The 20,657-nt window shown below is 42.3% G+C and overlaps 1 protein-coding gene across 1 annotated transcript in view; it reads left to right on the forward strand.

Annotated features, from left to right (window-relative positions):
- The window catches only part of mcf2l2 (MCF.2 cell line derived transforming sequence-like 2), a gene marked incomplete at its 5' end in the record, with an annotated part of 115,974 nt that extends 101,658 nt beyond the window's left edge, over window positions 1-14,316 (forward strand). The window contains 6 exons of the mRNA XM_079158007.1: window positions 746-817; window positions 1,212-1,301; window positions 2,925-3,034; window positions 4,166-4,281; window positions 9,502-9,575; window positions 11,503-14,316. Coding sequence (XP_079014133.1) covers window positions 746-817; window positions 1,212-1,301; window positions 2,925-3,034; window positions 4,166-4,281; window positions 9,502-9,575; window positions 11,503-11,594 — 554 coding nt within the window. The 3' untranslated portion in view covers window positions 11,595-14,316. The remainder of the gene's footprint in view (window positions 1-745; window positions 818-1,211; window positions 1,302-2,924; window positions 3,035-4,165; window positions 4,282-9,501; window positions 9,576-11,502) is intronic.
- Window positions 14,317-20,657: the final 6,341 nt, after the last annotated feature.

The raw sequence follows: 20,657 nt of genomic DNA on the forward strand, positions 1-20,657 counted from the left end.
ATATTGTGTTTAGAAATTAAAACTTACCTCACAGGCCTTGTGGCCACAACTAGTATTACAACAGCAATAAAAAGAGGACATGGATGAAAGCAGTCCCTTTGTAGAACGGTCCTGGACATTCGTTCACCTGTTCTTCAGTCATAAACACAGGGGCACTGCTTAGATCAGACTTACTCAGAGATCACCAGCATTTCTATTCTCACAGGCCTCTCAGAGCTTCCATCATTTGGACAGTAAAGAAAATGACATTCACCAAGATAATGGGCTTTTATATAGAAATGATTTCTCATGTCACCGAAAGGAAAAGCACAGGTGTCAATAAAATGTGTATAAATGTATATTTTCTTTGGTGCGCAAGGAAATAAAAGCAGAAGTGTATGAATATCCAGCAAATGCTTTATTTACAGTTTATGAGAAATGAAACGAGTCTCCTGATAATCATTAAGACAAGGAGATAAACATTTTAAAGTGACTGCTGCGGTGAGAACACTTGGTCTTCACATCTTCCTCTCTGCAGCAGATGGCCACCATGGCACGAGAGCTGAGACTCGTTTCATAATGATCTGAACAGAGTCATCAACGTACACCTATGTCTGGATGACGAAAGCCTTTAACAGATGGAAGCTCAATGTTACAGATGTCATGTCTAAAGGGGGCTTTGGATTAGTGCTGTGTGTGTCTGCCTTCTTCTTCAATGTCCGGATCTAATAAAGCTTCTTGGTTGCATGTTGTGTCCCCCGGCCAGGTCCCCTGTCTGCTAGCATAAAGAGCAAGAGACATGAGATTAAGAGTGATCCCACTCCATTTGGTTATGAAGGTACATGAAGAGATATGTCGTGTCTGTAATGTGCCGGCTCTGAGCATGCGGGGCTTCTTTGGTTTATTAGGCACAGCCTGTTTGTGTGGTGTGTGTTTTTATGTGTGTGTGCACGTGTTATTGTGCTTGTTCGCTTCGTTTTTTTGCCTGCTGCGTTGACTCACGTTGTGATTTGTGGTGTGACGTTTCAAAGTGCATGAGCATCAGATGCGTGTGTAGGTGTGGTTTTGGCCCGTGGACTACTCGGTTTGATGTCTGCATGAGTAGTGTTCGATAGAGAGTTTATTTCTTTTGATTCACACACCCTCACTTTTAAACTTTTGTTTGTGGGTGACGATGTGGAGCGGCGGTCATGAGGAAAAGGATGGTATAAAAGCATTTGGCTTCTCTCCAGATACTTTGCGTGGTGCTATGGCTGCAGTCAGGAAACGTCAGAGCATGACTAGCAGCGCCGCTGCTGTCCCTAGATCCACCTCGCAACCAGGTAACGGCAGAGGACTCCTCTCCTACACTCCTTTGTGTGGTTTGAGTTTTGATACGTTTGTTTTGGTAAATAATATTTGTTGTCTTATTTGTCTTAAGTGTTTTATTTTTCTTGTGATGTGTAGCTTCAACTTCTTCTTCTCAAGAGATAGTTCTCCAAAACAATCTGTTGGAATGCAACCTGTAGTTCCATCTCAGCCTTTGAGCCGCCATCAGCGTCAAATGACTCCAAACAGCACTGTCCACATGTTCACATGCACACTCAGAATATGAGAATGTTCCCAATTTAATATGGGTGATGTAAACCGATGTAGACTTTGGGTATTGTGAGTATTTTCAGTTTAAGACATGTGATGTGGTTAGGATTCAGGGTTAACATGACTGGAGAAAAAAGGAGGTTTTAATAAGAGAATGCACGGCTGCATGTACAAACCACTTAAGAATAAGGGCAAAAAAAACCTGAATATTTTGTGCATGTGAATGTAGTCAGTGTGCGTTTTGGTCCTCATACAGGAATAACAACATAGGTCATTAGTAGGTGCTAACCCTGTGGTTACCTTCAGACAACTAAAGCATGCTGGATGAGGTTAGAGAAAGATGGTGGTCGCCATGGTTAGAAGAAGGCGCTGACTGTGCTCTAACACCATGAATCACTGACAGCTGCTGATGGGCGGGGCTTACGGGCACACAGGTTTCTTCCTGCACAGCACGGTTGTTGTCTTGCTTGGTGTGCTAAGCTTTGACTCAAAGTATAGAAGACGGTTGCATTTACCCAACAACTCAATCAGAAAAGCAAACAAACTCAGCTTGGCCCCCTGATCTAACTCCTACAATAAAATGCAACACTGTTTTAAATCACTGTAAGAAAAGTGGGTTTTCATATCTGCTTCTGTTAAAGTTACAGCAGTTCTGAGATTCTTGCACGCAAGCTATCATTTATTATTCCCTTTTGAAAGCAATGTTTTCCAAGGAAGCTTCCAACTTGTAATTTTGGCGAGAACCCTTCAGAGTATTCAGTATTCTATGAAGTGTGCTCGTCCACGCCTCTGCCATGCCTTTAGCATCAGTCAGTATTACAGTCTGTCTGTGAGTGAGAAGCCGTCCCGCCTACAGAATGACTTCACCAGACAACTCTACTCTACTCTCAAATACATGTTGAGGGAACTGATCAGTCTCAGTGTGAAACAGTTTGAAACACAAAGTTGATGTTATAAACTGAAACAAAGTGAAAGAAAAGCCCCACAAAATGTTGGTTAGGTTGAGTGAAAGGTTCTGTTATTGACTCCTGGTTTCAAACAGAACGGTGGCCTCCTGGTGAATGTCCTGTTTGTTCCTCCATCCATTCATCCTGACTTCCTATGATGAGAAACTTATTTGTGATACGTCAAAAACAAATGTAATCCAAGAGACAATATGTTTTGCTTTGAAACATATTTGAGAATATCATTTCTAGGAGAGCAGGCTGAGCTTTCATGATGATGTGAGACAAATGAGTGAACTGCAGAGCAACATCGTTGTCAATCATCATGTCAATGAAGAACCATCGCCTGCCAAGTGGAATAGTCGTACCCACTTGTTTATGAGTACGTTTGGGGGGTTAATAATGTGTATTGACTCCCTTCAGGCTGGGCCCAGAGACGGCTCCCTTCCATGGACACGGACGACTGTGAGACGATCCCCTCCAGTGCAGAGGAATCCGCCAACTCTTCAGAAGAGGAAGGCAACAATAAACATGTAGGTGACGCTCACTTTGGCTATCAAATGGCGTAAAGTTAAACCTGTATATGACCTGGAGCAATACTGGGCCCATACTTTATATCATGTATTTAATAGTGAAACTGAATGAAACTCAAAGCTTAAAATGATTTTATTCTGAATTAAATCGAGACAGTTCAGTACCACTCAGCATCCCGGTCCTGCTGGGTCACATCAGCTCATCACATTCTGCCGTCACCGTCCCTCCACAGCTCTCCACTCATCCCCCGTTCTCTCTCCGCTCGTCCTTCGCTTTCTCCTCTTTTTCATCAAAATCACCCTCTGATCCCCTCGGCTTGATTATTTCCCGTGGACATGTGTCTCGTTAGCAGCGGGCACTGAAGGCTTGACATTTAATAAATGAGGGAGGAGAGACACAGCAGGTCTGCTGGGTACGGCAGCCTCTCCAGATCCATTATCATCTGTGTGATGTATCGTAGCTAGCCACACACACACACACACACACACACACTGAGCATGTTAGTGACGCACACAGGGACAAACCTTTTTTAAGAAATTTGCATTTTTGCAACATTTACTTGATCAACAGAAAGGAAATGCATCCCATCTCTACTGAAATGAGCATGCTAACCAGCTAGCCCTGAGTCACTGTTGTGTCCAGTATGTCCATTTATTTATTAGATTAAACCCAAAGTGCCAAAAAAAGAGTACTTGTGTTTTCGCTTGGGCTTCCCCGACATCATGAGACTCCGTCCCTGTGAGGAGAGCGAGCGGCGGCTCGGGGAGGAAACACACTGACGGCTCACCTTGATGTCATTGGATAGCACTGTTAGCATAGCTGTTAGCATAGCTGTCTTGTCTGTTTTATAACTGATGACTGTAAAATTGATTGTATGGTTTCTCTAAAACATTGTACATGGTTGACGGCAAAGCATATTAACCAGGTTTCACTTAATTACCATTACTTACCTTCAGCTCATATAATCTGCTACAGGTGACATTTGTCATTTTAAGCAGCTAAAGCGATGGTGAGCTGGTTAGTTAAGAAACAATTCATGTGTGTCTGGGTCTAATGAATCCACTCATTCTAGCACCCTAGAACCAGATCCAAAATGGACCTGGCCATGACTCAGTCGTTTCTCTCCGCAGGGTGACAGCGGTCGTTTCCGGGTGCAGCTGACCTACGAGTCTCGTGAAGGCCGAGACCTCTCTCTGGAGGCGGGCGACCTGGTCCAGTTTGTGGAAGAAGCAGAGAGCGGACACTGGTGAGTTCCAGACGGCTCCACGGTAGAACTGTGGGGTGTCGGTCAGCTTGTTCCCTGGTTCCCTGACTCAGCACTATACTTGAGTCCCCATTTGCCAGTTCAAACTCGCCTCGTGTCCAAATAAAGGCACAAGAACACAAACCTACCGGGTTGTTCTCAGAACAGCATCACACAAATAAGACCAAAAATAACCTGACATTGCACTATACTTTATTTAGGGCATTCTTGTTCAGTCTGTCTGCCCTCAATAAACTATAATTGCAGTGCAAGTTCTCTGTCTCCACTCTCATTTGCGGAATGAGTTGTTTTTAGTCGTTCTAAGGAGTTTATATTTTTGGCTCATGGTTCTTTGCAGAAGACTTCTATTGTTGCATCACATTCTCTATGGCAGCAGTCTTTCTCTTCTGTTTGCTGCTTACTTTCACATTTGTCCTTTAGGCCCTGTATAATCAGCATTCTGTTGTGGAAAACTGGACTTGTTAATACCTAGTACTTGTACTTGAGTCTCTACGATTGGCTGTGGTCTGTTTATAAAGAGAATGGAATGAATGGGGGCTGAGGCCAGTTGTGACAGTATTCAGGTTATATTACACCCACAAAAATCCATAATTTAACGACATCATCCAGCTGCAGAGCTGGAGACAAAGCTGTTACAGCAATAATTGCAACCAATAAAGATAAATTGTATACATACTAGGGCTATTCAAATTGGCCAAAAATAATGTTTGAGGATTCGCTCTTAACGCAAAGGTTCGAACTATTCAAATATGTGTTTTTCTCATTAGCGCAGGCCTCGAGCGACGCAGCACCACAAAGCACGCTGGACATTTGTCAGACGCCCTGTTTGTATTTATTCCCGTCGCTCGTTGTCAAAGGACATGGACAGGGCGCGGCTGATTGGTGAGGTTAAAATGAGGAGTCATCTATGCGATACCTCCTCATTTCACCACGGAGACCTGGATAAGGTGTCAGCGGGCTGGAGGGAGCTGAAAGTTTCCTACTTGCCGTTGGCCATATTGTATGTTCTTTCCAGTAAATATGCAATATAAATACTTGTAGCTCCTAATGTCTCTCTGGTGTAACGTCACACACAAATATTGGACCACTTGCTAACGTATAGCCACTCACTAACAGTCCATTGGTTTCGGTTACATTCTCCATATTTGGAGCGTTTATGGTCTTGCTCTCCGCCGTACTTCTGTTCATCACCATTGTTTACTGAAAAGATGTAGAAATAAAAAGATCAGTCCACAGCAGAGGGTTTACGTGTGCTGAGCGTCCCTGCTGTCTGTGAGCTTTATCCTGATGGAGCATTAGCTACAGTTGGATGGGATGGATACAACTGCCTCTACATCCTCACACATTTATTCTATTAAAATCATTTTGAAAAAAACACTTCCAGGTCATTTTTGTAAAGCTCTAAACCTGCACCACTGACTGAGACGGCCATCGCTACAAGCTACAGCCTTGTTTCAGATAGTTGCCATGTTGCCATGCACAGTGGTACACAATTATGGATTGCACCTTTAAATATGAGCTTATGATATAGAGTATATCATCATGCAAAACACTGCATACTGAGAAAAATAGTCCTTTGTTTAATTTAAGATGACAGTATAGGTGGGTTGTAATTGTGACTGCGCTAAATTTCAGAGGTGTTCTGTTGTTGCCAAAGAAAGTACAGGCCTCAAGTTTTAAAAGTGTGTATCTGGTGGAGGAGTAGCTGACTCATCGGCCTCACAAACAGCCCTAGCAACCACCTGCAGCTGTGTTATGCTCATTTCCTGCTATGGGACAGCTCAATGGGCCATTTGGGTGTCAATGTTTCACCAGAAACCTGCTCAAATGACCCTAATAGCGCTGTGTGCTACCTGCCACTCTGTTATTTAGAATGCACGAAGCATCCAGCTGTCAGCTCATTGAAACATTGCATCATTGTGTCCTTTTATTTGTGCATCATTTGGCCATAAAAGGATGCCGTACCAACACATTTCTACTGCGCTTTAATTTGAATTTGCAAACGGTAGCAGCGGCATTTAGGCTTTAAGTCACCCTCAGCATTACTTTTTCATAATCCTCTGATTGTCTGTCCCTACTCTGTGGAGAAAGGACACAGCCGTGATTAGTTGTGATTAGATCCAGAGCGGTATGCTTAATTCACGATGGATTTTTCAATGTCAAAATATCTCCCAGTGTTGCAGGATGACACTCACTTCAACAGTGTTTTCACTGACACAACACAAACAGATTGAGTTCTCTTTGTTAGGTGAATTTTAAGAAGTGCATACTAATTCACTTCTGGGTCAGATGTGGAGGAGACTGATCAAGTCTGCCTAAAGTTTGTTGAAATGCTGCAGTCATGCTGTTCCTCTAAAGCAGTGATTCTCAACCAGCCAGCGTGCCGTGAGAGATCGTCACGTGTGCCGTGGGTAAATGTCCAATTTCACTTAATCGGTCCAGAAATATATTATTGAGCTGCTGCTAGTGGTGTAACGGATCACGGATCGATGCTCGATCCGTTGTGTAATAAAGTGTTTCTGCCGCTCATACTTCTTCAGGAAATACGTCTCTAAATATCGATGCAGAGTGTCAGTGAACAGATATAAAGCAGCAGTGCGTTCACGTCTACGGAGCAGCTTGAAAGCATTTGACGACGAAAGTCATGGCGAGCGGAGAAAAGTCAGAAGCCCTCGCCGTCATTTAAGCCACACGTTTGTCTTCCCCGTTACTAATAAGAAAAGCTACACGACAGCAGCCATACATCGGCATGTCCACACATATGAAGCGCCACCACCACAGTCTGCCAGCGACCGGGGGCCACGCCACAACAACAACAACTTATCATTATTAAGAAACCGTTTGTGGCAGAATCAGACCAAAGCTATTACCACATCTATCGGGGTCATTATTAAACAAAAGGATTTCAAAATCTGGTTAAAGTGCTTGAGCCACGCTACGAAATCCTCTCACGCACCACTTCATTTTATCGTAGAATAAAAACTGAATTCTGATTCTGATTCTGAAGCATGTCTACTTATTCTTTGATCAGAGGTTAAATCAAATATCATTTTTTTTTATAAAGTTCTTAAGACAACATGTAACATGTTTAAAGTCTAGCTTAGAACAGGCCAGCACCCTGTAACCTCTCCACACTGTCCTTCACATTTAGCCTAATGCACGGCCCCGAGGAGCACTAAGGGGCCGAGAGAATGGACGGATAAACCTCATGATATCATGCAGTGCAGTACAACAACACCAGAAGCCTCGAATATTGACTCCATCCTCTCTGAACACCGGGCTTCACAAAGGCGTTTGTGTTGATGATAGGATGTAGTCTTGCCATGTCTTTTCTTTCTCCATTGCTATCTGTAGTCATTACCCATACCATGGCTTCCCGTGTTGAAAGTATATCTTGAGTTTGGTCCGCATTAATCAGCCAGGCCCTGCTGCCCTGTTCTCTGCCAGGATTAAAGGCTCAGTGTGGCTCGTTTGGAACGACAATTTCATTCACTGTAACATTCCCATCACGGAGCAGTGGGAGGTACAACAACAAAACGCCTGACTAATAATCTACAATCAACTGAAAACAACATGGCTCGAGATGAATAATAGATTTGTGTTTCGTTCACCAAACCACCAACATCTTCTCCAGGAACAGAGCCGACTGCCTTTGTGGAGAAAGTGGTTTGGTCGAACGCAGGCTCCCTGCATTTGGAAGTGACGAATACTCTTTAAGATAAAAGCTTCGACTTGCTTTGAATATGCTCATTTTTCATCAGCTCATACATATTTCAGCCCTGAAAACCGTCTCCTGTCGTCTGCATCTATGGTTTCCTCCGCTGAAAGGTCTCCTCGCTCACACTCGTCTCTCATCCTCACTTGAGGAATATAAAGAATTCATAACTTCTCCCTTTTTTCTTGAGCTTTGTTGTTGGATCAAAGCTAATGTGCACAGAATGTGATTGACGGACTACACGCTGCGGTGTGTTTCCTGTACACCCTCTTGTACGCTGCGTGTTCATGCACTGGTATATGTCTTCGTGGATTTAGTTGCATACTTTTTGTGTTCATGGATCGACTTTACACTGCTGATAATCACTTTTTCCTAAACAAGCAGTAACTAACCCCTCCCACAGAACACACGCTGTCCAGGCTCTGTGCATATTTAACTGCATTAGCATCCTGTCTACACACGTCACAGTCATAGACTATTTAAGAAGTGGACGTAGTCACCCATTGGTTTGTGGACTGCCATTTTGAAACCGCATGTTTGCCATTTTGGCCATCGCCATTTTGTTTTTTTGCAGCCAGAAGTAACACTAGAGGGTGGAGCTCAGTACAACTGAACGTTGAATAAGACATTTAAAGGTGACCAACATGTTACAGTTGACTTTGCAGGAGTCGCCCCCTGGTGTCCAGTAAAAGAATGTTTCAGGTTAAGGCCTCACTTCCTGGTGACAGCGTGAGCAGAATGAGAAATATGTAAATAGATCGATAGAGTGATCAATTAAAAAATAAATAAATAAATGACTCGACTAATAAATTGCTATGCCATTAATTGTATCAAATATGATGATTATAAATAAATGTTGCATTAAGTAATTGATATTACGTGACATGAATTGTTTTATCTCTTTAGCTTCGTATTAATTCTCATATTTATCTCCTCTTCCATTTAGCTTTCGGTTTTATTTACTTATTTTCTCATTTTCATGAAATGTGTTGTTATATATAAATATATAAAATCATGACATTTTTTAAACATGTATTATATTTTTATATTTTTAAATGTATTTTCAAGTTGAATTACTCATTATAAAATGTGTGTATTTATTTATTAATGCATTATTTCTACTGCTGACTTCATGTTAACTCATCATTACTGTACAACGCCTCCTTTCTGTCCATTTGAAGTCTAATAACACTAATCACGACTGACTGATTATAATCAGTTATGTCTCCATAAATATACACATCAGAAGCATTAAAGTGCTGCATGAACGTCTGCCAGTGTGTGTCCTGGTGATGCAGGATGATGACAGACGCCAAAACTGTCCAATCAAAGAGTTCCAACTTCATGTTTACTCCTCCTTCCTTTGTAAAAAGTCACATTTCCTGTTATAAAGCAATTCCCAAATCAAACAAAGTGTTACTGTTGTTGTTGACTGTGGTCCTGTCAGCCAGTGAAGACCCTGCCCTGCATTGTGTGTCATGTTCTAGGCTAGTGAAGAACGTTTTAACAGAGGAGACGGGGCTGGTCCCGTCCAGTATACTGCAGACAGCATCTGAAGGAGGTCACTCATTAAGTACCACGGCTACTTCTGACTAACCACTGGCAGCCTTGCTGTAACACTCCCACTCCTCCCTCCGCTCCTTCACTCCAACTCGTCAGTTGCTCTCTCACTCTCTCACTCTCTCACATGGCAGTTGGGTCGGGGGGGGATTGGGAAGGGCTTGGGCGGGCCGCTGCTCTGGGAGAGAGGGACCGTTGGATCGGGTTCAGGTTGGACGGAGTGGACGGGGATGGACGAGCTTTGGCTTGTTGAGTTGGATTAGCAGAGCATGTCACTGACTGCAGCACATCCCCCCTGCTGCACTCTCCTTACTCTCTCTGCACTATTGATGCTGGAAGTGAACGTAGGAAGAAAGAAGTATATTTTGAGCCCACGATTTATTATTTCAGTAGATTGTCTGACACTCTAACTGTCATTAATAGAATGTCTTGTTTCCTCACTTTTTAAACGTTATGTGCTCAAAGATATTTTCTGTCATATCAGTGTCAAACAGCAGCCCAGTCGCCTTGGAAAAATGGCGGCATTGTACGTTTACACAAACCAAGGATACGTAGAATGTGGATGCCTTTTTTTTTATGTGGACATTTTTGCATCGTGGCAGTAAAAGTGACGTGGAGCAGCTGTTGTTGAGAGTTAGATGGTATAATAATAAGTATATAGAGCAAGAAAGTCCACTGAGGATGGGCAAAGAAATACAGGACTCTTACCCAGGTGACCAGCGTTCATGTCCAGTGTGAAACCAAACGTTAGTTTTGTTTAGTTTCGTTGCGCTTGTTAGCTAACGTTACATAAGAAAGTCGGTTGTTATTTATTTATAGTAGTTATGCTGTTAGGCTAGTTCCGTTGTTGCATCACATTTTTATGGTTGTTCCATTCCCTTGTTCCCTTGTTCCCTTGTTCCCTTGTTCTGTTCCGTTGTTCTGTTACGTTGTTATTGTGCGTTGTACATTACTATTTTAACAGAAACCATGTTTCTTTCTAACCTTAACTAAGTTTTGCCGCCTTAACCTAACCAAGCGTGATACAATACAATACGTGATTTAAAAAACATATTCTTGGTTCAGAACAATCCACATTCAACGTATCGGTAGTTTGCAGAAACGTACCATGCCAACATTTCTTTTATGGCAGCTGAGGTATTTTGTCATATCATTACTGATGCGATGAGCAAGCAAGACCTCAGAAGCAAAATCAATCCATTGTATAATCACTATTTAATATATTTACAGGGGGCTCACGTGTTTATATGCTGAAGTTCATGGTTTTATGGCACAAAATATACTTTTTCCTACCAGACAGCCACTCCTGAGCTTTGTGCTCTGTTCTCTCGCTTCAATGTCCTCCATCCATCTCTCCACCATCTCCTCCCTTTCATGGCGGCTTGAGGGCCGGTCCGTGAAGTGTTTGTTACGGCCTTGCTTGTTTTGGTACGGAGCTCCGTCCGCCCCTCTTCAGAACAAATATCCCTTCCCTCTCATCACTTGCACTTCTGCGCTCGTCCTTTTATCTCACTCTTCCTCTGTTTTGGAGTTTTTTCTCGTACTTCACGAGGACAGGGCTCCACGCTCGAGCAGTTCATCTTTAGTATTTAAGTGGGGCCCGTTTCCAAAAGGCCCTCTTCACCCGTCTGTGTTGATTGCCCATGTCTGCCTTCCCTATAATTCTTTATGCACTCTGCTGGCTGATATTGTTGCAGATATTGAACACCGTACTGTTCTCACCTTCTGTTGCCCTCCTATTAAAGCTGCATTGTTTGGTGTGTTTTATCGGCACTGCAGTCCTGGCTGTGCAACCCCTGAGACACTGTGTTTGAATGCCACAGCTTGTCCACATTTCCCCATGCTTGATTTGTATATTATATAAGAAAATATGTCATATTGTATTTAAAGTTGGAGCTGACTTGAGTCTGTCTTGTTTTTTTTCCCAGATATCTTCAGTGAACTGTGTACAGCAGCACTCTCTGACTCGGACGACCACGAAGCGAGTACGTGGGGAGACGTGTCTCAGGACAGCAGATAAACACGGCTGACTTTTGGTCATCACGTTGAACTAAAAACATTTCCGTTGGATCACAAAGATCATTTTTCAACTGTTATTTCCTAAACTGGACTTTTAATATCAACGAATATTAGCTTTCTACTTGTAGGACCTCATTAGGACTACAAATATGGCCTGTTATTGTTTTTCAACTGTAGTTTTTCATGACTGACACATTGAAGCTTCTCAGTGAAGCCTCTGGAAAAAAGCTGGAATCTTAAGGCTGATTGCCACAGTGGGGAAAAGCCATATAAGACATTTGATTCAAGGGAGTCCCAGCTTTCATTGGTCCGTGGAGAACTGAAGACTGCATGGATGTGGACAGTGAACTTTAGAATATGTACTGTAGAAAATGCTCTTCCAGAGTGGTTGGGCTGAATACCGGAAAACTCAACTCCCTTTTTCTGACTTGGACAACTTGGGGAAAGGGATAAATTCCATGTGCTGGTTGTGAGCAGGCCTTGGCGGCGGGCCCTGCTTTGCTGCGCTGAAGTAAAATTCTTTGAGACCAGGTTCTGCCTCTGCTGCCCCGCTGCAGCCGCTGGGACTTTTCAGGTTCAAACTACACTTCCACACTTCACAGTAGCTGCTGCCTCCTGGGGGAACATACAAGTTGTCTTACTTGCCTTTCTTGGCCCGGCATGATATCATTACATTAAATCAGATGCATTATCACAACATGCCCGTTTTCACAACCTGTAGACTTGCAAATAATTGTCCAGACTTGTCCATACGGCTACTACGCTAAAAGTGCTAGCGTAGCGGTCTACTGTGGAACGCGGCCTCCAAGCGAACAGTATAAGCAGAACGGCTCTCCGTCTGTGGTGTCCGGAGTATAAACGAGGCTCAACTCTTCTTCTAGCGTTTGGCCTTCACCAACTTTTGAGAAATATATCTGAGTATATTTTCTGTGTCCCAGACCAGCTAGTGGCTACATTTGTACGGCAAGCAAGGTACTGTGCAGCTTGTGTAGGGTCGCTTGTTTACCCGAACCGGCTTCCTGCTGACGGCTGACGACTCACAAAAAGTTAGTGCAGGACGTATAACCCCCCAAAAAAAGCTAAAAGAGGGCATAAAGATTCATAGAGCTGAGCGTAACTACAGAGTTGAGTAACAATTCTTTGTTGTTGTCATTACAAACCACCCCTTTCACATTACACAAAGTCCTTTGACTCATTGTTCCTTTACAATGTGAATTGATTGGTGCAGCTTTAAAACAGGGGTCAGGGGTGCAACAATTGAAAAATTCTAAAATAATTTCCTTTATCAGCTAATGACTGCTAAGTTATTTTCCAGCACAGAATTCATTTGCGAAATCAGTCATAATGTGTCTATTCATTATACATGCAGGGTGAATAGCAGACAGAAGAGGCCAAATGGCTTCTGATGGAAATGAAGCATTACTGCAGCGCTGCTCTTCTTTAGATGAATGGGCTGGTGGCTTTCAGGAAACACATTTATCTCTGTGACATGTCGTGCTATTTGGACTCTTCTCTACACTGGGATTTTTTACAAGCAGGCTTTCTGAGTACGTGCCAGCTGCTACGGTATCTCCAGGCCGGACATATTCAGGCATTGTGTTTCTGATTTGTGTGCATGAAAACATTCATGTACAACAACTCAGTTAAGATGCTAACCGGGCAATCAGAAAGCTAGATATGAGTAAGCTCATTTACACTGGCTTAGACGAGCAGTGTTCAGACTCATACTTGAGACCAGACTGATTGTAGAATCTGAGCACCGGGTCGCTTTGATCAGCTTAGCAACAGTGTTGTAACCCGGTGGTTTTACTGAGATATTAGCATTTGTTAGCAATTTGTGAGCGTCGCCACAGTAAGTCGGGTGGCTGAAATCAGCAAAGTAAAGTCAGGGAACTGGCTATTTGCTACAAGGGATTTATCAGGGAAATGTTTTTTTTTAGCACGCAGCACTGTTTCCCAGCATCAGCTGTACAGGTTTCACCTTCTCAGAGAGCATATTAGCGCTGTACACTGAGGGTTCATCCAAGGAGGACATTTTGGTCATTGTAAATAAAAGTCAGTGTTCAAATAATTTTCTGAATGACTGCTGTATTGTGGGACACCATTCTCACAGGAAGGTTGATTTACTCTGTAAGAAAAAACAGGATGTCAAAAGGCTGAATATTCACCTGTATATATGAATACATGATGACTGAACACATGTCAGAGTGTAATGCTGAGTTACTCTGTGAGACAACTACAGGCAGTAACTGGGATCAGTCTTTTCAAACAAATCAGCTTTGATAAGCAATTGGAAATGGAATGGATGATGCATAGATGGATATGTATATGTATATGGATGGATGGATGGATGATGCAGTGACGGATAGGTGCAACAGCTGGCTGGTTGGACAGATAGACCGACAGATAAATGGATTACTTACCAACTGTTACAGATGTAAAAGTCATATACATTAATATTAGTCTGATTGGGAAGAAATACGCTGTACATGTTGCTTATCCTATGCTAAATGAAAAATATTGTATCTTTGTAAAGAAATATTTCTGTTGTACTGCATTCTGCTGTAAGCTTATTCTAGAATGTACCAAGTCTGTATATTGTACAATCTGACATTGTAATGTACATATTGATTTATTATGAATTTTAGACATAATCCATTATTTCAAATGTAATAATGCATGCAAGACTGAGATTTGATACAGAGAGGTGCTTGATTTCAAATAAAGACCACATTTCTTCTAGACCGCGTTACATCCTGTTGAAGAAGGAATGTTCTTCCAGCGATATACATGATCTCAGCGAGCTAACCAGATACAATGATGATGTTATTCAAAGAAAAGAAAAAAGTTTTCTGAACAGGAAAAACAATTTGGAAGTAATCTTTAGTGGCTCTGCTTTGAGCCATAACGTAGTCCAACCACAGACTGTTTTTAGAACATGACGTCACCCATTAGTGTGTGCACTCATTTTGCTGCATACATTTGGTGAGTACATACTGAGCTGATAGCAGCTAGTGCTGCTAGAGCTACAGTAACAGCAATATATGGAGTGTTGAGGGGACATCGACAAATGGAATGAAAGCAATAAGCAAACAATAATAAAGGAAAATACTGTTCATCTCTATTGGTAATGATCACAATGTACAATGAAGTCTGCAAGGAAAAGAGACGCTAGCAGACAGACGATAAAAACCGTATTGGAAGAAAAGAGGCAGAGGAGAAAATGGTGAAATCAGCTGGGGCAGAGTGGGCGGGGCATCAAGGCCACTATGTGGCATTGGGCATACATCAAGGCCAGACGGCCATGGCCGCCAGCCTGTCCTGGTCAGAGCAGCTGACGTATATATATTAGAGAGACAGTCCTCTGTGGAGGAGGAAAAGGTGGATGGTTGGAACAAACAAAGACTTTCACCGAGGAGACAGCTGTTCATTCTCTGTGTGAAACCAAGTCAACGATGAACTATTTTAACTTACTTTTGTTACATAACTTACACACTAAACCAATGCTGCATTCTTATTTTACGTAACAATCACACTCATTTGAATTAAAACCATGATCTTTGCTGAAAACATTGTCTCTGCTGAACCGTATGGACTGCGATGCTCAGCATGAGCACAAGTGGGAGTGAGAACAAGCACAGTGAGAATGGAAGAGATGTGATCTCTTTCCAACACCTCTCTGTGTTCTCTACTTCCCAGACAAGACTTGTGTAAGAAAGTATGGCTCTTCAAACGAGGTGTTGTTAAAGTGTGAGCCAGCAGGCGGCGGGTTACTCGCTGTCTGAGGAGAGACCTCTCTGCACGTCATCACAGCTCGCTAATCAGGATTTAAGACGGTATTGAAATGAAACGTGAAATGAAAGTTGTGGGTTGAAAATAAAAAGAGTAGAAATATATAGACTTGGTGATGAATGATTCCAGATTCAATACAATTTTAGTAACGGACAGAAGTCCAAACAATACATTATACAACACAGCAACATCTGGAGGTATAGTTTGTCCAAAACACCAACAGCAAATGGAACAAAGATCAATTTGATTCTATTAGTGCCCTGATGGAAGCATCTGGAACTCAACATGTGAAAGGTCTGGAGGGTCCTGAACAGTAGTGTGGCTTTGAGATGACCCTCACTTCAGGTGCGGAAGATCATTCAAGGTAGCACCAGTAATCTTACGGCACAGCTGTACAATTTCACCATCAAAACTGTTCATACCGGCACCAATGCAACTTTGCCACAGCTGCAACAGGACGAGCTACAAAGATCACAGTGACCCAGACAAGCTTCTGGCAGTCTGTCTAAAGGTAAACTGTTGTAAAGTTAGTGGAAGCTATTTTGTGAGTTTTTTTTAGTTCCCTGTGGTAAACAGTTATGCAGTGTATGTCTAGGGCTTTTATTGTGAAAGGTAAGAACAATAAGAGTGGAGCTTGTCTGTGCTTCCATTGTCAGGCTTAAAAGGAGTTTGCTGTCTTGGTTCAGACTACAACGTTTGTGGCGCGAAAGCGCAGTAAGAAGTGTTTTTTGAAAGTGTCCGCCGTTTTCCAAACAGTTTCCAATGACGGTTTCTCAGATGGCTCCATCTGGTGGGTTACATACTGCACTAGAATTCATATTCAAAGTGGCTGAATCCAAGGAAAAGCCGAGGAAAAGACATGCATGCTTCTTATTTCCCTCCAGGTGCCTCAGTACTCCTCTCCTTGGGCTGTAGGCAAACTCTAAGGGGTCCAACTTCAACATGTCATGCACTGTTTGTAAAATGTTCCAATATTTTCATAGCGAGGCACATGAGACACATGAGACAGGAAGACGATCATTCTGTGCCTTCGTAGACTCAACAACAGATTCCTACATGCTAGCAACGTGCTGGACTGGAAAATATGTATGAAGTTATCAAGCACAACACTTCCATAATTCCCCCACTGTGCCATCAGGACCAAGAGCCACATAAATGTACCTCATCCATTTGAATCAGATTTAACCCCGCAGGCCCATTTCTAAAATTAGAAATAATATCTTTAAAATCATACAGTAGATATCAAACCTGGAGTAGAATTAGTTTAACTCTTCTGCCAATTCAGCACCAGGCTTCTCAAAATAAAACACTCCTCTGCATCCTCCAACAATGGACACGATTCCTTTCCTAGCATCCTTAAGTCCTCGAGGACCATAAAGACCATCCTTCACTTTAGGTTTAGACTTGATTTGAGCTTTTAGCAAGTTCATGTGCCTCCCTCATCTCATTGTTCTCCACTATAAGAAGACAGCTTCTTCTGATAAAGAGCATGTTTAAGCGTTTTGCTAATCCAGGGCTTATTATTGTGGAGAATAGTATGTTTTGCGAGGAATTATTACATATTTTCACAAAAAGAGACGTAACTAGAGACTATGTCTGGGAGATCATCAAAGTCAGAGCAAGAGTCTTTCAATAGATCCCAGTCAGTACAATCAAAGCAATCCTTCAGTTCCAGTCTTCAGCCAAGACCTGAACAACTCAATGTTTCACTTTCCCTCTCTCCAGGCCCGACTGATAGTCTAAGTGGGGACCATATGAACAGAGCTGTGGTCTGACAAACCCAGAGGAGTCATCAAATAAGATGTATGTATTATATACTGGTTCTTGTTGGACAGGTGACGTACTGGGAGAAATGATTAACAGGGTTAAACCTGCATTCTCTCTAGTGTCCACCAGGGGGCGACTCCTCTGGTTGTATAGAAGTCTATGAGAAAATGACTCTACTTCTCTCTTGATTTATTACCTCAGTAAACATTGTAAACATGAGTTTATGGTCTCAATCTCTAGTTTCAAGTCTTCTTCAATACAGCTTGATGTTCATTTAGTAAATGATGGTCCATTTAGAGTCAAACAGACCATAAAGCAGGGGATGCTTTAGGGCGGGGCTACACAGTGATTGACAGGTCTCTACCACTGCGTTGTCCGTGTCTTTGTCTTTACTTTAAAGCATTGGTCTAAAAATGTCAACAACACCAGGAAACAATGTGCCACACCCATGATCGACATGCCAGTGAGATCAAACAGATCCCCACTGACTTCTGTAGTGTCAATGCCTTTTCCATACGTTGAAGTTTGTGATGAAATGCAGGCGTCATGAACAGCCCTGGTGTATTTCTCTTCTTTTATCAGTGATCAGTGGCTCCTCAGGTGTGTCGCGCCTCTGCATCATTAGCATTGCAGTCGGGCTCTGCTTCTCCATCAAGGTGAAAAGAACACGCTATTAATGTTCGACTTAAAGCATAATGTATTCTCTCTGTCTGTGACTGGTGCTAACTATTTGATCTGCTTTCCACTGCACCCAAATGAAACCATCATTTAAAGTGAGGAAGCGTGTGTTATAAAGACTTCAATGCTCAGATTGTGGGTCTGACATAGAGATGAGATAAGGCTGCCGTTGTGTCTGGATGCTTAGGATGGCTGTGGCTGAAGTGAATAAAGCAGATTGTCCTTTAATCTCAAAGTTAGTGGTTCGATCCCTGCCCACTGTCGGCAAAGTGAAGTCTCTTTGACTGAGACATTGTGATCCAAGTTGCTCCCTGTTGCTGAGGATGGGTTAAATGCAGAGGTCAATTATTTTTCTGTAAGTATATGTCCATTCTGATAAAGTTTACCTTTTTTTCTTCTTTTATAATTACTTACTTTTCACACTGTCTATCTAACTACGAGAACTATGTAAACTTCCTTCAAAAAAAGCAGTGACCACACCTCACTATCAGCAATATATCTCAATATTTCATTTGACAACTGAAGCACGTGGAGGTTTTTAAACATGCAGCAGCTTAGCTCTACAACTACCGTGTGGATTTCCACCAAATCTGGTACATATATCTACGGTGCCCAGAGGATGAATCCAATGACATCTGTGCAACTTTGCCACAACTTGTTCATCTGAGTGGTGGAACTTTTATACTGTACAGTTTTGAAACTCAAAACCACCACCCAAAAGGAAGAAGCTTTCCTTAAACAAAAAAATGCTGGGGCCCCTTTTTACCGTAGGATGTATATATATAGATAAGTATAGAGACGTGCTCCCACTTCCTCCCACTGTTTAGAAGTGAAGCCAAAGAATCCCGGGTACGGGGGCTTCCATCCTGCACTTTGACGTCATTTGGAGCCAGAATGCCAGAGGCCCAATCTCAATGTCCCCCCTTACAGACTCACGGACTTTGAGGCCGTGAGGGTTTAGTTCTGTCCCGCTGTCAACTCATCGAGTGTTTGAGGCTCTCTCGCAGACATTTTGAGCCCCTTATGAATGAACCCTTTCCTTAAGTCAGCATGACTTAGCCGAAGGGAATTACCCACAAATCATTGCAATGTGACATTAAACACGGGGAAACCAGTGGACGCATGGAGACGTAAAAAAAAAGGTAAACAAAGAGGACGGCCCAGTGTGTTCAGCCTGGAGTATTACATTTACACAGAAATATTAAGGGTTAAAGATGGCACAAACAATAAACATGAAATCAGAGAATATTTATTAATTTATTCATCAAATATTTGATTTTGTCGTTGAAGCTGTTTTGACAAAAACGATTAAATAGATTATATGAAATTACTTCTCATCTTGTGAGTAAAGAGCCTGGAAGACGTTCAAATCAGGGAGTACAAAGTATAAAATAAATACACACAATTATACATCATATTTGTTGTCGTTTTCATGGTAACGTGATATGTTGCAGCAAAGTGCTGTCCCGTTCCTATTCACACCATCTCAAGCCCTCACAGCCTCTCACACTCAACCACTCAGCAGGTGACGTCAGTGAGTCCTCGAGGGTTCAGGGTTTGAGGCTTTAGGGGGGACACTGGGATTGGGCCAGGGAGTCAGATCCAGATCTGATCTGTGGTGGAGCCGCGGTATCGAAGTCCCGCCCACACACCTGCTAAAACCAATCACGAGCCAAGCTTGGCCACACCTTGTTCATGAGAGAAAATCACAGCTGTCAATCATGATGTCACGCCCCCTTTTTATAGCATCAAATAACTAATTAAAACCCAAATGGTCAGAAAAACGAACACCTCAACATACATCATGATAAGGACCCCTTATGGATTGGGGCGTGGTTTATGACTTATAGTGCAGCCAACCACCAGCTGTCATGACGTTCATCTTTGTATGCAGTCTATGCTTTTTGCACACGGTTCACAATTTGCTTCACAGTCCAGTTTTGAGTCAATAATTGTCCCAAGATGTTTGTAAGATTGCATCACAAGCATTGATATTGAAAGTGAAGAAAATGTCTGAACTTTGAACTGAACTCTGAACGCTTTGTGAGACAACTGCTTGGCTCCATGTTTACTTCCTGTCAGCTGATGTCATTCATATCTAAAAATAAACAGTGACATTTACAATGTTTAAAACTGTGAAATGATATATATATATATATATATATATATATATATATATATATATATATATATATATATCACACTATTTATGTAGCACTTGCATTGCATAGCTTTTTCCACACTAGTCCATGTCATAGATAACTGGATGGGGTGTATTAGTGCCACTAAATGAGTCTCTGATTCTGTCTTGGTTTGTGCCGACCCCTCGCTCTGTTCGCTCTTTGCTCTCTTTTTTGTCTTTCAGGATGCTGATTGGCCGCTAATGAGCCACACCTGCGCCTGGTGTGGCGGCAGCTGTAACGAGCCACCACCTGAACATGGATTGGGCTGCCTCTTCTTTGGCTGCTCCTTTGTTTTGTTGGTTTAGTTTAGTTTTTGTATTAAATAAATGTGTATTTATTACCTTTACACTTGTCTTGTCTCCCTTTAGCCGGGTTGTAATAGGTTGAAGAAATATTGTACTAACACACGTCTTGAGTGGCCACTCATACAGCTGATATCATATTGCTATGAACACATAATGAAACATTAAATACCAACACGTTGTGACCAGTCACCATACGTGTTCTAACAGTAACATAATGGAGAACTGATCTTAACTGATTAGCGCTGCTACGTAAATAGAGATCCATATTTGTCAGATTGCCGTGGAAGAAAGTCTCTAATTTTCTATATATGGTCAAATGTAGGTGTAAGGTTATTACCA

Source organism: Pholis gunnellus, assembly GCF_910591455.1.
Source record: "Pholis gunnellus genome assembly, chromosome: 4".
Taxonomy (NCBI): Eukaryota; Metazoa; Chordata; class Actinopteri; order Perciformes; family Pholidae; genus Pholis; species Pholis gunnellus.